The 15,608-nt window shown below is 39.8% G+C and overlaps 1 protein-coding gene across 1 annotated transcript in view; it reads right to left on the reverse strand.

Moving 5' to 3' along the window:
- Window positions 1-692: 692 nt before the first annotated feature.
- syne1b (spectrin repeat containing, nuclear envelope 1b) overlaps window positions 693-15,608 on the reverse strand; it is a 191,224-nt gene continuing 176,308 nt past the window's right edge. Inside the window, exons 136-142 of the mRNA XM_061743971.1 lie at window positions 11,730-11,941; window positions 11,463-11,663; window positions 10,394-10,522; window positions 9,445-9,657; window positions 7,370-7,462; window positions 5,102-5,160; window positions 693-1,731 (exon numbers count right to left, since the gene is read on the reverse strand). Of these exons, the coding sequence (XP_061599955.1) occupies window positions 1,494-1,731; window positions 5,102-5,160; window positions 7,370-7,462; window positions 9,445-9,657; window positions 10,394-10,522; window positions 11,463-11,663; window positions 11,730-11,941 (1,145 nt within the window). The 3' untranslated portion in view covers window positions 693-1,493. The remainder of the gene's footprint in view (window positions 1,732-5,101; window positions 5,161-7,369; window positions 7,463-9,444; window positions 9,658-10,393; window positions 10,523-11,462; window positions 11,664-11,729; window positions 11,942-15,608) is intronic.

Consider the following 15,608-nt stretch of genomic DNA (forward strand, 5'->3'; position numbering starts at 1 on the left):
AATTCACAGAAATGTGGTAAAAGAATTAGATTTCGCCTTTGACATTTAAAGACTATAAATAAACAAATACAAAGCTTTAAAAAAGGAAGATATCAATTTAATTAAGTAATTATTGATGAATCCCAAAAGGGAACTTCCACATGGCAGCGACTCGGTTACTGGAACACGAATATTACTCCGCGACTCAAATATAATAATATCATGATGTGTACTGTCTGCAAATAAATACTAATCTAATTAAGAATGTTTTTTGTTTTTCAACTCTTTCCTATATTCCTCTTCATGAACCTTTTCTGATGTCGATTGCTGGTTCAATTCTTCACATTACTGGCTTTTCTCCGGGTACTTCGGTTGTTTTCAACAGGGCCAAAACATGTTCATTAGGAAAATAAATTGCTTGTATGTGTGCGTTAAATATGTGTGGTTGTTTGTTTGTTGTTTGCGACTACCCAGATGATTTGGGGTTGTAAAAAAGATAAATAAAAAAAAGAAGTACACTCTTTCCGTTCACCTTCTTTCCCCATTTTAAGTACAAACGTTTACAGCTGATGTACGTTTTCTTCTATTGGAGTTGTCTTTTTTGTCTCGGTATTCCCTCCAAAGTGGACATAAAAATCCTATATATTGCTCATATATGATGTTCCACAATTTAATATGGAAAAAACACTAATAAAAAAAGACAGATTTCAGAATGAGGATTTGGCATTCATTGTTTTTGATGGTTGCATATACATACATACACATCTCATATTAGTTTTGTTCATTATTTACACATGTTAAATAATCCCAGACTGTTATACATCTTATACTCAACTGACGGTCATACAAAATATACAATAGCTCTATATGTCAGAATTTCAAAAGATAACCTTAAAGACATGAGATACTCTTTTAAAAAATAAAAACAGCAGTATGTATAAAGACCAAAGATGGCTGATGTTAAAAGGTTCAACTCTTGCATCTTTTTCTAAAACACTTGGCTTCAAAAAGAGTTAAGTGAAATCAAAAAGGAATTCAAGTTAAAAATGTTTGCCACGGACACAAATGTGGATATAAGTAAATAAAAGAAGGGATTAAAACCACATGCCAAAATACAAGTAAAAAAATAAATTGCCATGTAAGTTATATTAAATGGATTTTTTTTGTGTTTGTTTGTCGTAGAAGCAGATTCTCAGGTTCAACTTCAGCGTTTAACTTTGGTGCTTTTCCTCCGGACGACTACGAGTCTTCCGCACCCGGAACGGTTCGTCCGCCCGGCAGGTGTCGACCGGGAACAACACCTGCCGGTTCTTCTCAACCGCTGCACCCGAAGTCCTTCATGATTGAAACAGTATTATATAGAGTAACATAGTGGGATGCTTGGTCCTATGTGCTACACACGAAGAGAGTAACCGTAGAAGGCAGCTGTCTTTCTGCAGGATCGATGGATGGAGGTTCGTTCCTGCTCCCAACATGGACTCCCATCCCAATACTTGTGCAATTGTTGGGCGCGCCTACACGGGAGGCGGCCCGTTAGTGTAGCTGAGCATCGGGTAAAGGGAATGGGCAAAGTTGTTGGACTGAGTGCAGTAGTCCTCTTCTGACAGTGGCAGCAGGAAGGCGAAGACCACCAACAGGAGCAGCAGGAGCCAGAGGGGCAGCGCCACCCAGAGGACGCGCCGCGCGAACCTACGAGCCGACGGAGCCCCCGGGTCAGAAGGGCAGGAAGCGGATCCAGCGTCGCTGCGAGACCTGCACATATATTCACAAACCCAAGCACAGGGGTGGGCGTTAGTGCAATTTAGTCAATCACAGAAGCATAAAATCCCCCTCTCATCTAAACTGCCACTCTGACAACACCAACCTTTCATGGACCAGACCGTTTTCCTTTGCTACGAAAATAGGAGCCAACTAAATCAAATTTGTCTAATCCTGTAAACAAATTCAACAATTTCTCCTAATTGAATATGCTTCTCCATATGGAGAATTGTCTAGGCGTGGTCTCGCCTCTGTTTTCAATCCAAATAAGATCTCAGTTCAGCAGTGGGGGAACTGTAGGGCAGCGCTTTAGTACAAAAACATTGCCCAAAACAAAAAAAACACAGCTGAAAGCGACAGTGAAACAACGGCTGGTACTGGTATCTACATGCTGACTGAGGCTGGGTGGATAAAAACACGAAGACAGTCACAAACCAGGGTTCAAGGCAGACATACTGCAGTACTGCACCACACAAATACACGTCATCTGTGCTGGCATTCCTTTGCAGAAGGTGTTAGGACAAAAGGCAAAAAGACATGCTGGAAGTTTGAGCCGATTCAAATATTCTTGGTTTTTATATATAAAAACAATCAGACTGGGAGAGTTTGTGTCCAGTAGAAAAATGCAAAGCATGCCGAGGCAAAAAAGGAGCACAGCAATTAGAAACAGCTTCCTGAGCTGCGGTTTATACGAAGAACCAATTATTTCATTTTGTTGATTAGAGTAAAATATTTAATAAACATAATGTTTGATCAACTTGAGGCTAGAAAAATTAACCCCAGTTCTGAGCATAATATTTAAAATTACGCCCAGCCAGCCGTCCTAATTTTTTTCCCCCTCTTTGAAACAAATGGGCGGTACCAAAGGACATAGATAAAAAAAAGGAATAAAATACTTTTCAGCAGTAAAAAAACGTATTCATTTAAAGTGTTATTAGTAATTCTTCAGCCATTTTGTTTTGAATAGTGGCTCTTGGACGCGCCTGTGTCAGTCATTTCATAAAACCCGCCCCCAGATTGGTTTGGTATGTTATGTAACGGTGACAATGGCTGTAAATGATTTTTTTGTTATTTTAGATGACTGATTTGGTCACCTTCAGAATAAAATGTCCTCTTAAAGCCTCGAGGATTAAAAGACACGGTGAGAAAGAAAAGGGAATCTGTGTCCAAATAAATTAGCATGCTGTGAAAAAAGTATTTCAAAACTTTTGTGAAATTGAAACTATAACAAAAACATCATGTCATATTTTGAAACAGACATTTTTTTGTATCGGTTGATTCCTGACAAAAAATGTGAAAGACGTTGGGATGAGGGATGTTTACTGCTGTGTGGTTTTCCTGCTTTGATTAACTTTGAGACACCGTGACTCGCCTTGAGAAGCTCCAAAAAGAGTCTCAGATTCAGATTCACCATTAAATGCCTTCAATCACAGTTTAAAAAGCATGTTTGAAGCATCGCTTTCTATCTGTGGTGCCTTCAAAGACGTGGGACAGAGCAACACTTTGCACCTTTGATAAGTGATTGTCACTTAACTTTCATGCAACCAGGTACCAAAGACGATGAAATCACCAAACTAAAGTTTACTTTTGACATTGTTCAGCTATTAACACACAATCTTTCAGCGTCCCCTCCCTCCCCGCTGTCCCTTCAAGGAGCCGGCGAAGCTCGGAGATGCTCTTAAATCCCAGCCCTGTTGCAAACCTGTTGCCAATTAACCCAATTAGCTGCGAGCCGTTCCGACAGGTGTTTTGTCTTTCGTCACCTCAGTCCCAACTTTTTTGCATTTTCAGCCCTTGAAGTATTATCTTTGTGTTGGTTTTGAATTATTTGCATATCAATGCATTCTGCATATATTTTAATCTGAATTATCTGAACTTTTTTTTTTATGGGGTTGTCTGATAGGAATATCTACGGAAGAGTATTAGGGCCAGGCAAGAGAAAAAAAAATGAGATTTTTTTTTATTGTGCACTTCGAGAAAAAAGACGAAATGTTGAGAAAAAAGTTGAAATGTCGAGATTAATGTTGAAATACAATTTCGAGAAAAAAGTCGAAATTTCGTGAATAAAGTCGAAATTATTTTTCTCAACATTTCGTCTTTTTTCTCAACATTTCGTCTTTTTTCTCAACATTTCGACTTTATTCACGAAATTTCTACTTTTTTCTCTACATTTCGACTTTATTCACGAAATTTCTACTTTTTTCTCTACATTTCGACTTTTTTCTCGACATTTCTACTTTTTTCTCGACATTTCTACTTTTTTCTCGACATTTCTACTTTTTTCTCAACATTTCGACTTTATTCACGAAATTTTGACTTTTTTCTATACATTTCTACTTTTTTCTCGACATTTCTACTTTTTTCTCAACATTTCGACTTTTTTCTCAACATTTCGAGTTTATTCACGAAATTTTGACTTTTTTTCTCAACATTTCGACTTTTTTTTCGAAATTCTATTTCAACATTAATCTCGACTTTTCAACTTTTTTCTCGACATTTTGACTTTTTTCTCGAAGTGCATAATGCAAAAAAAATCTTCCTCCTCTAAAATATTATTTTTATTTTTCTCCTGCCTGGCCCTAATACTCTTCCGTAAATATCCCTACATGCTTTTAGTGAAAAAAATCTCTACAAAAAGTCATAGATTTTCATCTAAACAGATGTGACAGTTAACAGTTTGGTGGAAATGGTGTGTCCTGGTCCTGAAACACGTCTAAAATGACAAAAGGACGAACAAACGGGCCTCAAACTGATGTTAAAATAGTCTCAAATTGTTCCAGAAAGTTGATTGACAGAAGTTGATTGACAGGTGACTGGCCGGGGGGTGAGGGTGGTGGTGAACAGTCGGTGAAAAAGCAGCAGCAGAGAAGAAGAAATGCCACACACGAGATAGTGAGTGATAGCGCCAGAAAAGGAGGGAAAGTGCAGCCTTCGCATTGTTCATTGCAGACATTTACTGGCTCGGCCACTTGAGAGAAACAAGGGGGGAGTGTGTGAGAGTGTGTGAGTGTGTGAGAGCTCAGCGACAGCGAGGCGTTGTTAGAGAAGTACCTGAGTCACGTGAGAAAAAACGTCCTCTGGTTAGCATTATTAAGCAGCCAAGGACACTGACGGAGGAGAGGCTTTGCACCGTCCGGCCGCTCGCCTCCCCACCTAGCCTAGCCTGTTAGCCTACACAGAGCAGCTAGACTCACAGAAGATGATGGAATTCACTCTGATGAGCTGCTAAACCGGCACGGCCGTTACAAACGGAGAATGGCCTTGTTTAAAAGGCTGCGTTGGCGGTAGTGCGCCGGCCTCCCAACGCATCACGGGCTGAGTTCCATTATCTTCCGGGTTGTGCTAGAAACCAACAGAACGGTACCTGTGGGGTGGACTGCTCGCAGGCGGCCCGGGCTGTGACCGACTACATTTGCCCCGTTGCTGTTTGCAATGAACAGGGGAGGGGAGGGGTAAAAGAAAGAAAGTATGTTTCAGTCCAGGCAAATAAAGACTACTGATGAAAAGAAAACCCAAAAATGAGAGAAGAGCAGCAACAAAATCATACGTGAGCGTGAAAGATTTCTGCATCCTGCAATCATAAAGAAATGTGGCTCTTCAAAGTGCAGCGCCGCTTTGAACGACGTCAACATGTGACAACGTGACTGCAGATCGGAAGCTACGTGATGCATGAAACTCTTTGGTAACAGTGACATTTAGCAGATTAAAAAAAAAACTAAACAAAAACAAAACATGATATAAGCAGTGACGTGCTTATTTGGACTGATCTGATAAATTGTAATAAAATATTGCAAAACATTACATCCCCAACCCGCCCCCCAATAACAAAAAAAGTTTGGTTTCAGCCTAAAATGTTAAAAAAACAAAAGCAAATATTTACAAACCTCATAAATCCATATATTGTTCACAGAAAACACATCAAATGTTGAAATTGTATTGCATTTTCGGAGGTTATTTTTTTGCACTTTTTCGGGATAGTATTTTGTTTTTCGTGGTCTTTAAATTTTTTTGGCCCCCCCGCCCCCATTTAAGATATAATTTTACACCAAAAAACAGGGTGGAAAAAAAAAATACCACAAAAACCAGAAAAATTATAGTGAAAAACAGCTTTTTTTTTCAAGTGAATGAAATACGTTTCCGTAAAAGTGAGACATCTTAACGTTTCATGAAAATTTGGGACGTGAGCACCAAAGACCCAGAGGCCAAGCAACACCTCGAGGAACCTTTTCAAGTAAACAGGTTTAACAGGAGAAGGTCAGCGACGTGATTAGATATAAAAAGAAGCCAAAAAGAGAAGAAGATCTTCAGTGTAGACACTTTATAAATGTCATGATTTACAATTACATATTTGAAAAATTCCAGGAGTCTGGAATGCATCAGGGTAGAAAAAACAAAAATAAAAGACGGCCTCATGTCCTACATGGGGAATAAAGATTCGTCTCCCACGACTAACTTCTGAGGTGTTTATGATACGAGACGATAAAAGAAGAGGAGATGCGACACTTCGGCATCTCTTTCCTATCCGTCCAACGGATGATTAGCTGATATCGTTCACTTTAACCCTTGTACTGTCTTTGGGTCAAAATGACCTCGTTCGTTCGTTCGTTCGTTCGTTCCTTCCTCTTTTCTCCCTTCCTTCCTTCCTTCCTTCCTTCCTTCCTTCCTTCCTTCCTTCCTTCCTTCCTTCCTTCCTTCCTTCCTTCCTTCCTTCCTTCCTTCCTTCCTTCCTTCCTTCCTTCCTTCCTTCCTTCCTTCCTTCCTTCCTTCCTTCCTTCCTTCCTTCCTTCCTTCCTTCCTTCCTTCCTTGTTTTCTCTCTTCCTTCCATCCTTCTTTCCTTCCTTCCTTCCTTGTTTTCTCCCTTCCTTCTTTCCTCCGTTCCTTCCATCCTTCTTTCCTCCTTTGTTTTCTCCATTCCTTCCTTCCTTCCTTTCTCCCTTCCTTCTTTCCTTCCTTGTTTTCTCCCTTCCTTCTTTCCTCCCTTCCTTCCATCCTTCTTTCCTCCCTTCCTTCTTTTCTCCCTTCCTTCCTTCTTTCTTTCCTTCTTTTCATTCTCCCTTCCTTCTTTCCTCCCTTCTTCTCTTCCTCCTTCCTTGACCTGAAGACAGCACAAGGGTTAATATTTGGTGTTTTCTATGATCGATTGTGAACAAAATATGGCTTTATGACATTTGTCATTTAAATGTCTTTATTTACATTTTATGAATCTTCCAAATCTTTTCTTTTTTAACAGCAACTACATTTCCCACAATCCTTTTCTACTTTCGGCATTTCCGTCATAGCCAGTACATCTGAGGACAACACAGCAGGGATCTGAAATAATAATAATAATAATAATAATAATAATAATAATAATAATAATAATAATAATAATAATAATAATAATAATAATAATAATAGGAGAGGAGTCGTGGAGGAAAGTTTAGGGTCGAGGAAAGGTGTCAAAATACTACAAGAGAAAAATGGTTTAGAGTCCAAATGAGGGCGGGTGTGTGGCAGGTGAGGTTGGAGAGGTATGAGGACAGATCAGAGGATGACGGGGGTGAATCTGGCCTTCATCGGGGGGGTTTCAGGGGGGTTTACCAAACTCCCGGTTCTCAAAGGGCGGCGTGAGCAGGCGGGGGTCAACATTACCGATCGCTGCCGGCTCGGCGTGCTCCTTCCTGATACAGGACTGAGGGAACCAGACGTGTCCAGGTCGTCGGCAGATGACCAGGAAGACAGATCCTGGTGAGGAAAACATTTACAAAGTAGGAGACAGACGCACGAGTTATCGGATGCCCAGAGAGCCGGTTTGACCGTCAGCTGACGAGACGAGTGATTTAATTTCATCTGAATTTGAAAATTCAACCTCTAATCAGAAAAAGTCGGGCAGATTTGTGGGAAAGGGGTCAAGCCAGGACTAGTAGTCCATACCGTCTTCTTATTCACTTGACATCTCTAGCCGAGGTCTTAAAAGGTCTTCACAGCAGCATACACTCACCAGCAGAGGTGGGTAGTAACAAGTTACATTTACTCCGTTACATTTACTTGAGTAAGTTTTGGGAAATGTTGTACTTTTAGGAGTAGTTTTGAATCACTATACTTTTTACTTGAGTAGATTTGTGAAGAAGAAACTGTTCCTCTTCCTCCGCTACATTAGGCTACGTTGAGCTGTTACTTTTCTTTTATCCCTTTTATCCACGTACGCGTCAATCTCATGACATCACTGGTGATTCTTTGGTAAAATGTTTGTTTTTGCATGTTTTGTCACATTTACACAGACTCAAACACACACAGAGTTTCTATGAGTTCATGTTTGTTCTAGTTCTGCCTGGTTAAAAAAGAAAAGTACAAAGGCTTGAAATGTTGTGCTACTTGTGCTTAATTTATTTTTCATTCTGTTATTTTATTTATTTTATTATTTATTAAAGTACTTGAATTTACTTTAAGATTATTTTGATTTAAGCTATTTTTTATTTTTATTTTTAATTTATTTCATTATTTTATTGATTTAATTTGCCTGAAGATGATTATTTTTTACTTTTGTCTGTTTCAATGGTTGTGTTGAAAAAAATAAATCAGACGTTACTCAACAGTTACTCAGTACTTCAAATGTTATAAGAGGATCCGTCCCAGTCCTGGACCCGAGGACCCCCTTCCCTTCAGGTTTGAGTTGTCATTTGTCATCATGATCAGCTGTTCCAACTTATTGGTCTGAACTCCAATAACCGATGGATATCAACCGGGGGTCGGCAACCCACGGCTCTAGAGCCGCATGCGGCTCTTTAGCGCTGCCCTAGTGGCTCCTGGAGCTTTTTCAAAAATGTCTGACCTTTTTTTCCTTTTTTTCTTCTTTTTTTTCCTCTTTTTTCTTTCCTTTTTTATCTCGACATTTCGACTTTTTCTCGAAATTTTGACTTTTTTCTCGACATTTCGACTTTTTTCTCAACATTTCGACTTTTTTCTCAACATTTTGACTTTTTTCTCGACATTTCGACTTTTTTCTCGAAATTTTGACTTTTTTCTCGACATTTCGACTTTTTTCTCGACATTTCAACTTTTTTCTCAACATTTCGACTTTTTTCTCAACATTTTGACTTTTTTCTCAACATTTTGACTTTTTTCTCGACATTTCGACTTTTTTCTCGAAATTTTGACTTTTTTCTCGACATTTCGACTTTTTTCTCGACATTTCGACTTTTTTCTCAACATTTCGACTTTTTTCTCAACATTTTGACTTTTTTCTCGACATTTCGACTTTTTTCTCGAAATTTTGACTTTTTTCTCAACATTTCAAATTTTTTCTCGACATTTCAAATTTTTTCTCGACATTTCAACTTTTTTCTCAAGATTGTACTTCAACATGAATCTCGACATTTCTACTTTTTTTGCGAAATTTCAATTATTTCTCGAAATTGTACTTCAAAATTCATCTTTAAATTTCGACTTTTTTCTCGACATTTCCACTTTTTTCTCGAAGTGCATAATGAAAAAAAAATCCCCAGTTAGATACATACAGCATGTGTTGCCTTCATTCTAAGGCTTATACAAGACTTTTCATTTTTTGCGGCTCCAGACATATTTGTTTTTTGTGTTTTTGGTCCAATATGGCTCTTTCAACATTTTGGGTTGCCGACCCGTGATATCAACAAATGGACGTGTCCCAACTGTTTCTGATTCAGGGTCGCAGGTTGACCTTGAACGGGGGGGCGTGGAGGAGGCGGTACCTGCTGGCTGCTGGTGATGTCCAGAATCTTAGCCAGCTCCCGGAGGTCTCGCGTCACCTCCTTCAGCAGCAGTTTGAGGCGGTTCCCGATCACGTGGACCTTCTCCTTGGCCTCCAGGCAGTCGCTGCCCTGAGAGTTGACCAGCAACTGGAGGGACATGTCCTGCAGCGAGGCCACCTTCTGCTGGGAGTCCAGCAGCTCCTGGCGGATTTTCTGCCGGGAGTCAAACGTTACGATGTAAACACACAAAAAAAAAACACAAAGAAGAAGAGGTTGTTTCTGAAGGATACATTCAAAGATGCTGGTTTCATTGTCCTTCAGCAAACGGACAACAGTCATCTGCGTATTCTAAAATACCGTATTTTGCAGACCATTCGGCGCACCGCATTATAAAGCGCAATATCGATAAACAGGTCTATTTTCACACATAAAGCGCACTGGGTTATAAGGCGCACAATAAAAAGTGTATAAAGCGAAATAAAACAGTCTGGTAAGTTGAACTTTATTCAACTTGTTCACAATAATTCAGAATATCGTTTAGTTGTGACAAATACAGAAAAATATCATTGTCATCGATCATTCGTCTTCCACAAATCCTCAAATAAAACGTGGAGGAGGTAAACGTCGTACTATGTCCTGTTCTCTGATTGGTTCATCGTTGCCAGCAATAGCAGATACCTGGAGTTAGTGTGAGGTTGGAACAACGTTGTATTTCAGCATTTAATTATAACTGGGTTATGATGTAGATTTGAAAATTGTGTTTTAGCCTAAAAACGTACGTTAACTTGACGTTAACAGTAAGGTAACATTCACTAGATGTTGGATGATGGTTGCTTGCAGCGCTGCATAATTATTTATCTAACGTTGTCTGATGTTACAACCCGAATCCAACCAAGGACAGACTTTAATGTGTCGACTGAAGGATAAACTCAAATATGCTGCTCTGTACCGTGAGGATCTTGTGATGCTCGTGCAGCGTGTCGCTGTCCTGGATCGGGTCGATGGGCACCACTTCGTTCCTCCGGCGGTCGATGTTTTCCAGCCAGAGCAGCAGGCCGTGGCTCGTCTCGTGGAAGTCCTGCAGAACACGGACGCATCATCTCCTGCTCCAGCTCATCAACAACCAAGAGCACCTGAGCTGCTCCCTTATTTAAAAATCTCCAGATTCTTACTATTTATGACATCAACAGTTACCAAATATGCATTTTTCCCTTAGAATCAGAATCAGAATCAGCTTTAATGGCCAGGTTCGAACATTGTCCAACAAGGAATTTGACTCCGGTAGTTTCGCTCTCTATGGTATAAGGTGAACAATAAACAAATGAACAATAGAAAAATAGACAAATAGACATATGTGGAATTTCTATGTACAAAAATTATAAACAGGAAGGAAATATTTAACATTTAATTATAACTGGATTGTGAAATGTTCCTGATCACTTTAGGACATTCTTTGCTACAAACTCTCAATTTCATTCTTACTCAACACGGCAGGCCCTCGCCCTACATCCGCCTAAATGTCTGGAATCTAGAACACCATTTTTGTTAATAGATTTGTAGATTTAGAGGTGTCAAAGTCTGGAATAGTTGGTACCAGATTGCAAACAATTGTAGGTCCATATCCATCTTCAAAAGTCGCTCAAGAAAACATTTAATTCAACAGTGTAGCCAAGAAAGCTCTTGCTTTTCCCACTATTAATGTTTCTTTTGTACTTCATATTCTGTGTTGCCATTTGTTCAGCATAATATTCATATTTTCATGATCATGTCTTTATAGGTCAACAGTAATTTTTATTTTCATTCATGTTCTGCATGCAATTTTTATGATGTATTATTTTGTATTTCATTTTATATTTTGTATCCTCATAACTATATTGTTAAATGTTATTAGGTGGGGGCTCCTCATAAGCCTACTGGCTTTCTCGCTCCTCCTTGCAGTTTTAACTGCACTTATTTGTGTGATGTTATTTTTATTGTATGTGCTAAATAAAAACTAAACTAAACTAAGCAGCGCTCACCTGACACTGCATGAGAGCCTCCTGTAGCGAAGACCTCCACTCGTCCAGCAGGCCGCCCTGTTTGTCCCAGCGGTTGTTCATGTCTTTGAGTCGGGCTTGTAGCCCCCGGGACTCGTCCGAGTCCGACTGCAGGAACTCGGCGCTGCACAGGTTGATGGAGAGCACGATGGGCTTGCGCTTGTCGTACGCCTTCTGCAGCTCCTGTCAACAAACAGGCGTCAGAAACGGCCGCGGCGACCTAAGAAACTAAAGATAAACCAGTGCTACCTTGAGCTTCTTGATGCGGAGCTGGATGGCCTGGATGTCCGTGCAGACGTCCAGCTTCCGCTGCTGCTCCAGCTCGTCCTCCGTCTCCTCCAGCCACGTGCAGATGTTGTTCAGGTCCGAGTTCAGCTGGTCCCACTGCTGCTGGTTCTGCTTGCTGCGCATCTCTTTGCTGAGGTCCTGAGCCTGGAGCAGCTCCCAGCGCTCGATCACGCCTGCGTTGCAGAAGATGGCAGAAGGAATTAAAATAAATTGCATCCCACCGGTTAAAAGCCTGGAAAGCCTCATTTAATTACATTTTCTGTTGTTTTTTATGCATTTTCATGTCACATAAATTGCTCGTGCAGCGATAAGCTGCTCCGCCTTCAGTTCAGTTCAGTTCATTGTACCCCAAGGTAAATTTGCTTTGCAATAAGGTGGTGTAGCATCATACAACATGATAAACCATAATCACAACATAAAAGGCTAAAACCTTATATCTATTTATTCAGGAGGGTTTTAGCAGTAGGTATAAAACTATGCTTAAAACGTGTGTTTTTTTTTTGTTTTTTTAGTTTATTTCGGTCATGACATCACAAAAAAAAAAGAATAAAAATGAAGGAAACGAATACACTTTTCAAAGAAAAAATTACAAAAAAGTTTCCAATATACTGTACAAATAACCTCTAGACCGAAAAAGGCGTAGGCTGAAGCAAAGTTTATTCATTGCCTACCCTCAAAAAGATTGTTTAAACTAATGAAATAAAAGCAAGAAGTAAGAGAAAGACTGCCAGTAAAACAAATTGCCTCCATGGGGCTAATAAAGATTCCTCAAGAAATAAAAAATAAAGGTGCAGTCTACATGTTTCCTTCATCCTTAAATAATAAAATCAAATCACCAATTAAATGAATACTCAAATCAACATAGCAGCATCACCGCTCATTAATTTGATATAGAGAAATCATCCTTCTTTTCAATGTTTTTTTTAAATAAGGTTAAGGTTCTACTTGATTTCAAATCCCTCTCTAACTTATTCCAAACATCCACCGCTGCCACTGTAGCATCTCAGTTTGGTGTTGGTTCTGATTGTTGATTCCCCGTATCTCTCTCCCCTCTGAGGTTGGAATGGCTTTGTTTTAAATTAAACATGTTTTGAATACAGTCTGGCAGCATGTTCTTGTTGATTTTGAACATAATCTGTGCAGTTTTGAAGTCCACCAGTTGATTGAATTTAAGCTCATTTGTGTCTATAAATAATTGGTTGGTTGGGTGCTTGTATCCAACTTTGTAGTGGTTTGACATTTTGGTGTAGTGTATGAGAGGTGTCTTTTAAAATAGATCCAAGCAGACAGCCTGTACTTATGAGTCATATGATATGAGTCACAGGCAGCACTGAGATGAAAAACTAGAACCGCAGTTTTATTTTCATTGAAATTTAAAAAGTTTAAAGCCATCCAGGCTTTCATGTCCTCCGGACAAGAGTGGGAGTCGTTGTGTTTTAACGGCATGTAAATTTGCATGTCATCAGCGGAGCTGCTCTCTCGTTATATTACTGGACCAATTCACTATCTGGTTCAGATTATTCTTATTTCTAAGAGACAGATTTCCAAACCAAGACACCGTGCAGAAGGATACAACCCAATCAATAAAAGCTTGATAAAAAAGGGTCAACAGTGTTTTGTTGATATGAAAAAATGCCTCACAGTTTGCCTCAAATGTCAGTTTACTGTCAATAACAAATAAAATATTTGTACGTATCAACACATTCAGCTATCCCACCTTTTGTAGTAGTGAGTTTTCTAAAATCAATCAGCATGTCTTTACTTCTAGAGAGGTTCATCTGCAGGAAGGATTCATCACACCACCGGACAACGTCACGTATGTGACCGCGACAGGTTTCATTGTCCTTCAGCAGACAACAGTCATCGGCGTATTTCCAAATACCGTATTTTGCACCGCATTATAAGGCGCAATATCAATGAAGGGGTCTATTTTCATACATAATGTGCATGATAAAACGTATATAAAGCGAAACAAAACAGTTTGGTTAGTCAAACTTTATTCAACTCATTCACAATAACTCAGTTGTAACTAAAACAGAAAAATAAACTCACATTTTAAATCATTCGTCTTCCACGAATCGTTGCTAGCGATAGCAGATACCTGAAGTTAGTGTGTGGTTGGAACAACGTTGTATTCCAACATTTGATTATAAATGATAATGATATAGATTTGAAAATTAGGTTTACTCTAAATTCATCATTGACTAGACGTCTGATTATAGTAAGGTAACATGGACTAGATGTTGGATGATGGTTGCTTACAGCGCTACATAATTATTTGTCTCACGCTGTCTGACGTTACAACCCGAACCAACCAAGGACCGACTTTAACGTGTCAGCTGAACGGTCCGACCATCAATAAAGTGAGCTGCTTTGTCGCAACAAAAGTGACTAAAACATAAAAGTGGTTCACGGTCAGTAGCACAACAAAATTCATACAAAAGTTTGCACCTGATTATAGGACGCACTGCCGAATTTTGAGAAAAATTAAGGATTTTAAGTGCCTTATAGTGCGGAAAATACGGTAAATCTATCCTCACTTCTGCTGTGACATATTTGTGTAAAGGATGAACAGAAGTGACAGAACACATCCTTGTGGAGAACCAGTGGAGGAACATTTGGAGTGTTATTCACTCTCACTCTGTGTTCTAGTTGGTAAAACATCTAAAATACAGCCGACAAGGTTAAAACTTAAATCAAAGTGTTTTAAAAGCCTCTCTATGAAAACGTGGGGTTGAATGGTATTAAAGGTCTAGCATGTGTTCCCTTCCCTATAAGGTGTTTAAAGAGCAGCTTTAATAAAGTGACAGTGGCGTCCTCGACTCCGCGCAGTGTTCTGTACGCAAACTGAAGAGCATCCAAGTCATTCTCTCTGTTCGTATGTTCAAATAAAGGCGGGGTAGTTAAGGTCTTAACGAGACGACCGGCTGGAGGTTCATCAGAGCAGAACTCCATATCTATGTGAATAATTCAAACGAGTCTCGGTCTGTGTCGGTGGTTCAGTATGGGAAACGGACTGGCAGGTCTGGCATCATGTCCTGTCAAAACTAACGTCAAATGGCGCTTTTACACTAGTACCGTATTTTCCGCACTATAAGGCGCACCTAAAAGCCTTTAATTTTCTCAAAAACCGTCAGTGCGCCTTATATATGATCATTACGGTAATTTCTGTTACTGTAGTCAGGGGGATTGTGGGTAATGTAGTTGGTGTCGCCGAAGTAACGGCGCTAAAAACATCAGGAATCGTCACAGACGTTCAAGACAACAGCAGCGACGCTGACTCACATAATGACGACTTTGACGAGACGGAGCAAAGCTGGTTTTTATTTTGTTAATAAAGTTTGACATACGGTACTTTTCTTCTTTTTTTTTTTTTTGCATTTGCTGTAGGATTTTGTAGCATTTCCTGTAGCGCAGCTCTATCAGGTAGATACCTAACTCAACCCCAGCCACTATAGTACGGTATTTTACCAGATATTTAGTGCGCCTTATAATACAGTGCGCCTTATAGTGTGGAAAATACGGTAGTACCTACTCAGCCCCCCTCGCCTCCCCTCGCTTTTGTATTTCTCCACTAGGGGTCTAATGTGCCGAGTAGATACTTTTTCTGTATCTACTCTGCCGAGGTTCTAAGCGGCTGAGTCAGATTTTTGCATTTTTTTTCTTTTTTTTTTTCTCGTCGGGCTGCATTTGACGTCATCACACTACAGGCCACCAATTGGTCGGGGGCGTGGCCATCAGACGTCTGAGTCAGGAGGCGAAAATCAGCAAAAGAGCGACTCGCGGCTTCTTGTTCAATTTATTCCAGCAGCAACGGCAGCAGAAGTCTGTTTGGTGATC

This window comes from Cololabis saira, chromosome 16 (assembly GCF_033807715.1).
Source record: "Cololabis saira isolate AMF1-May2022 chromosome 16, fColSai1.1, whole genome shotgun sequence".
Classification (NCBI taxonomy): domain Eukaryota; kingdom Metazoa; phylum Chordata; class Actinopteri; order Beloniformes; family Belonidae; genus Cololabis; species Cololabis saira.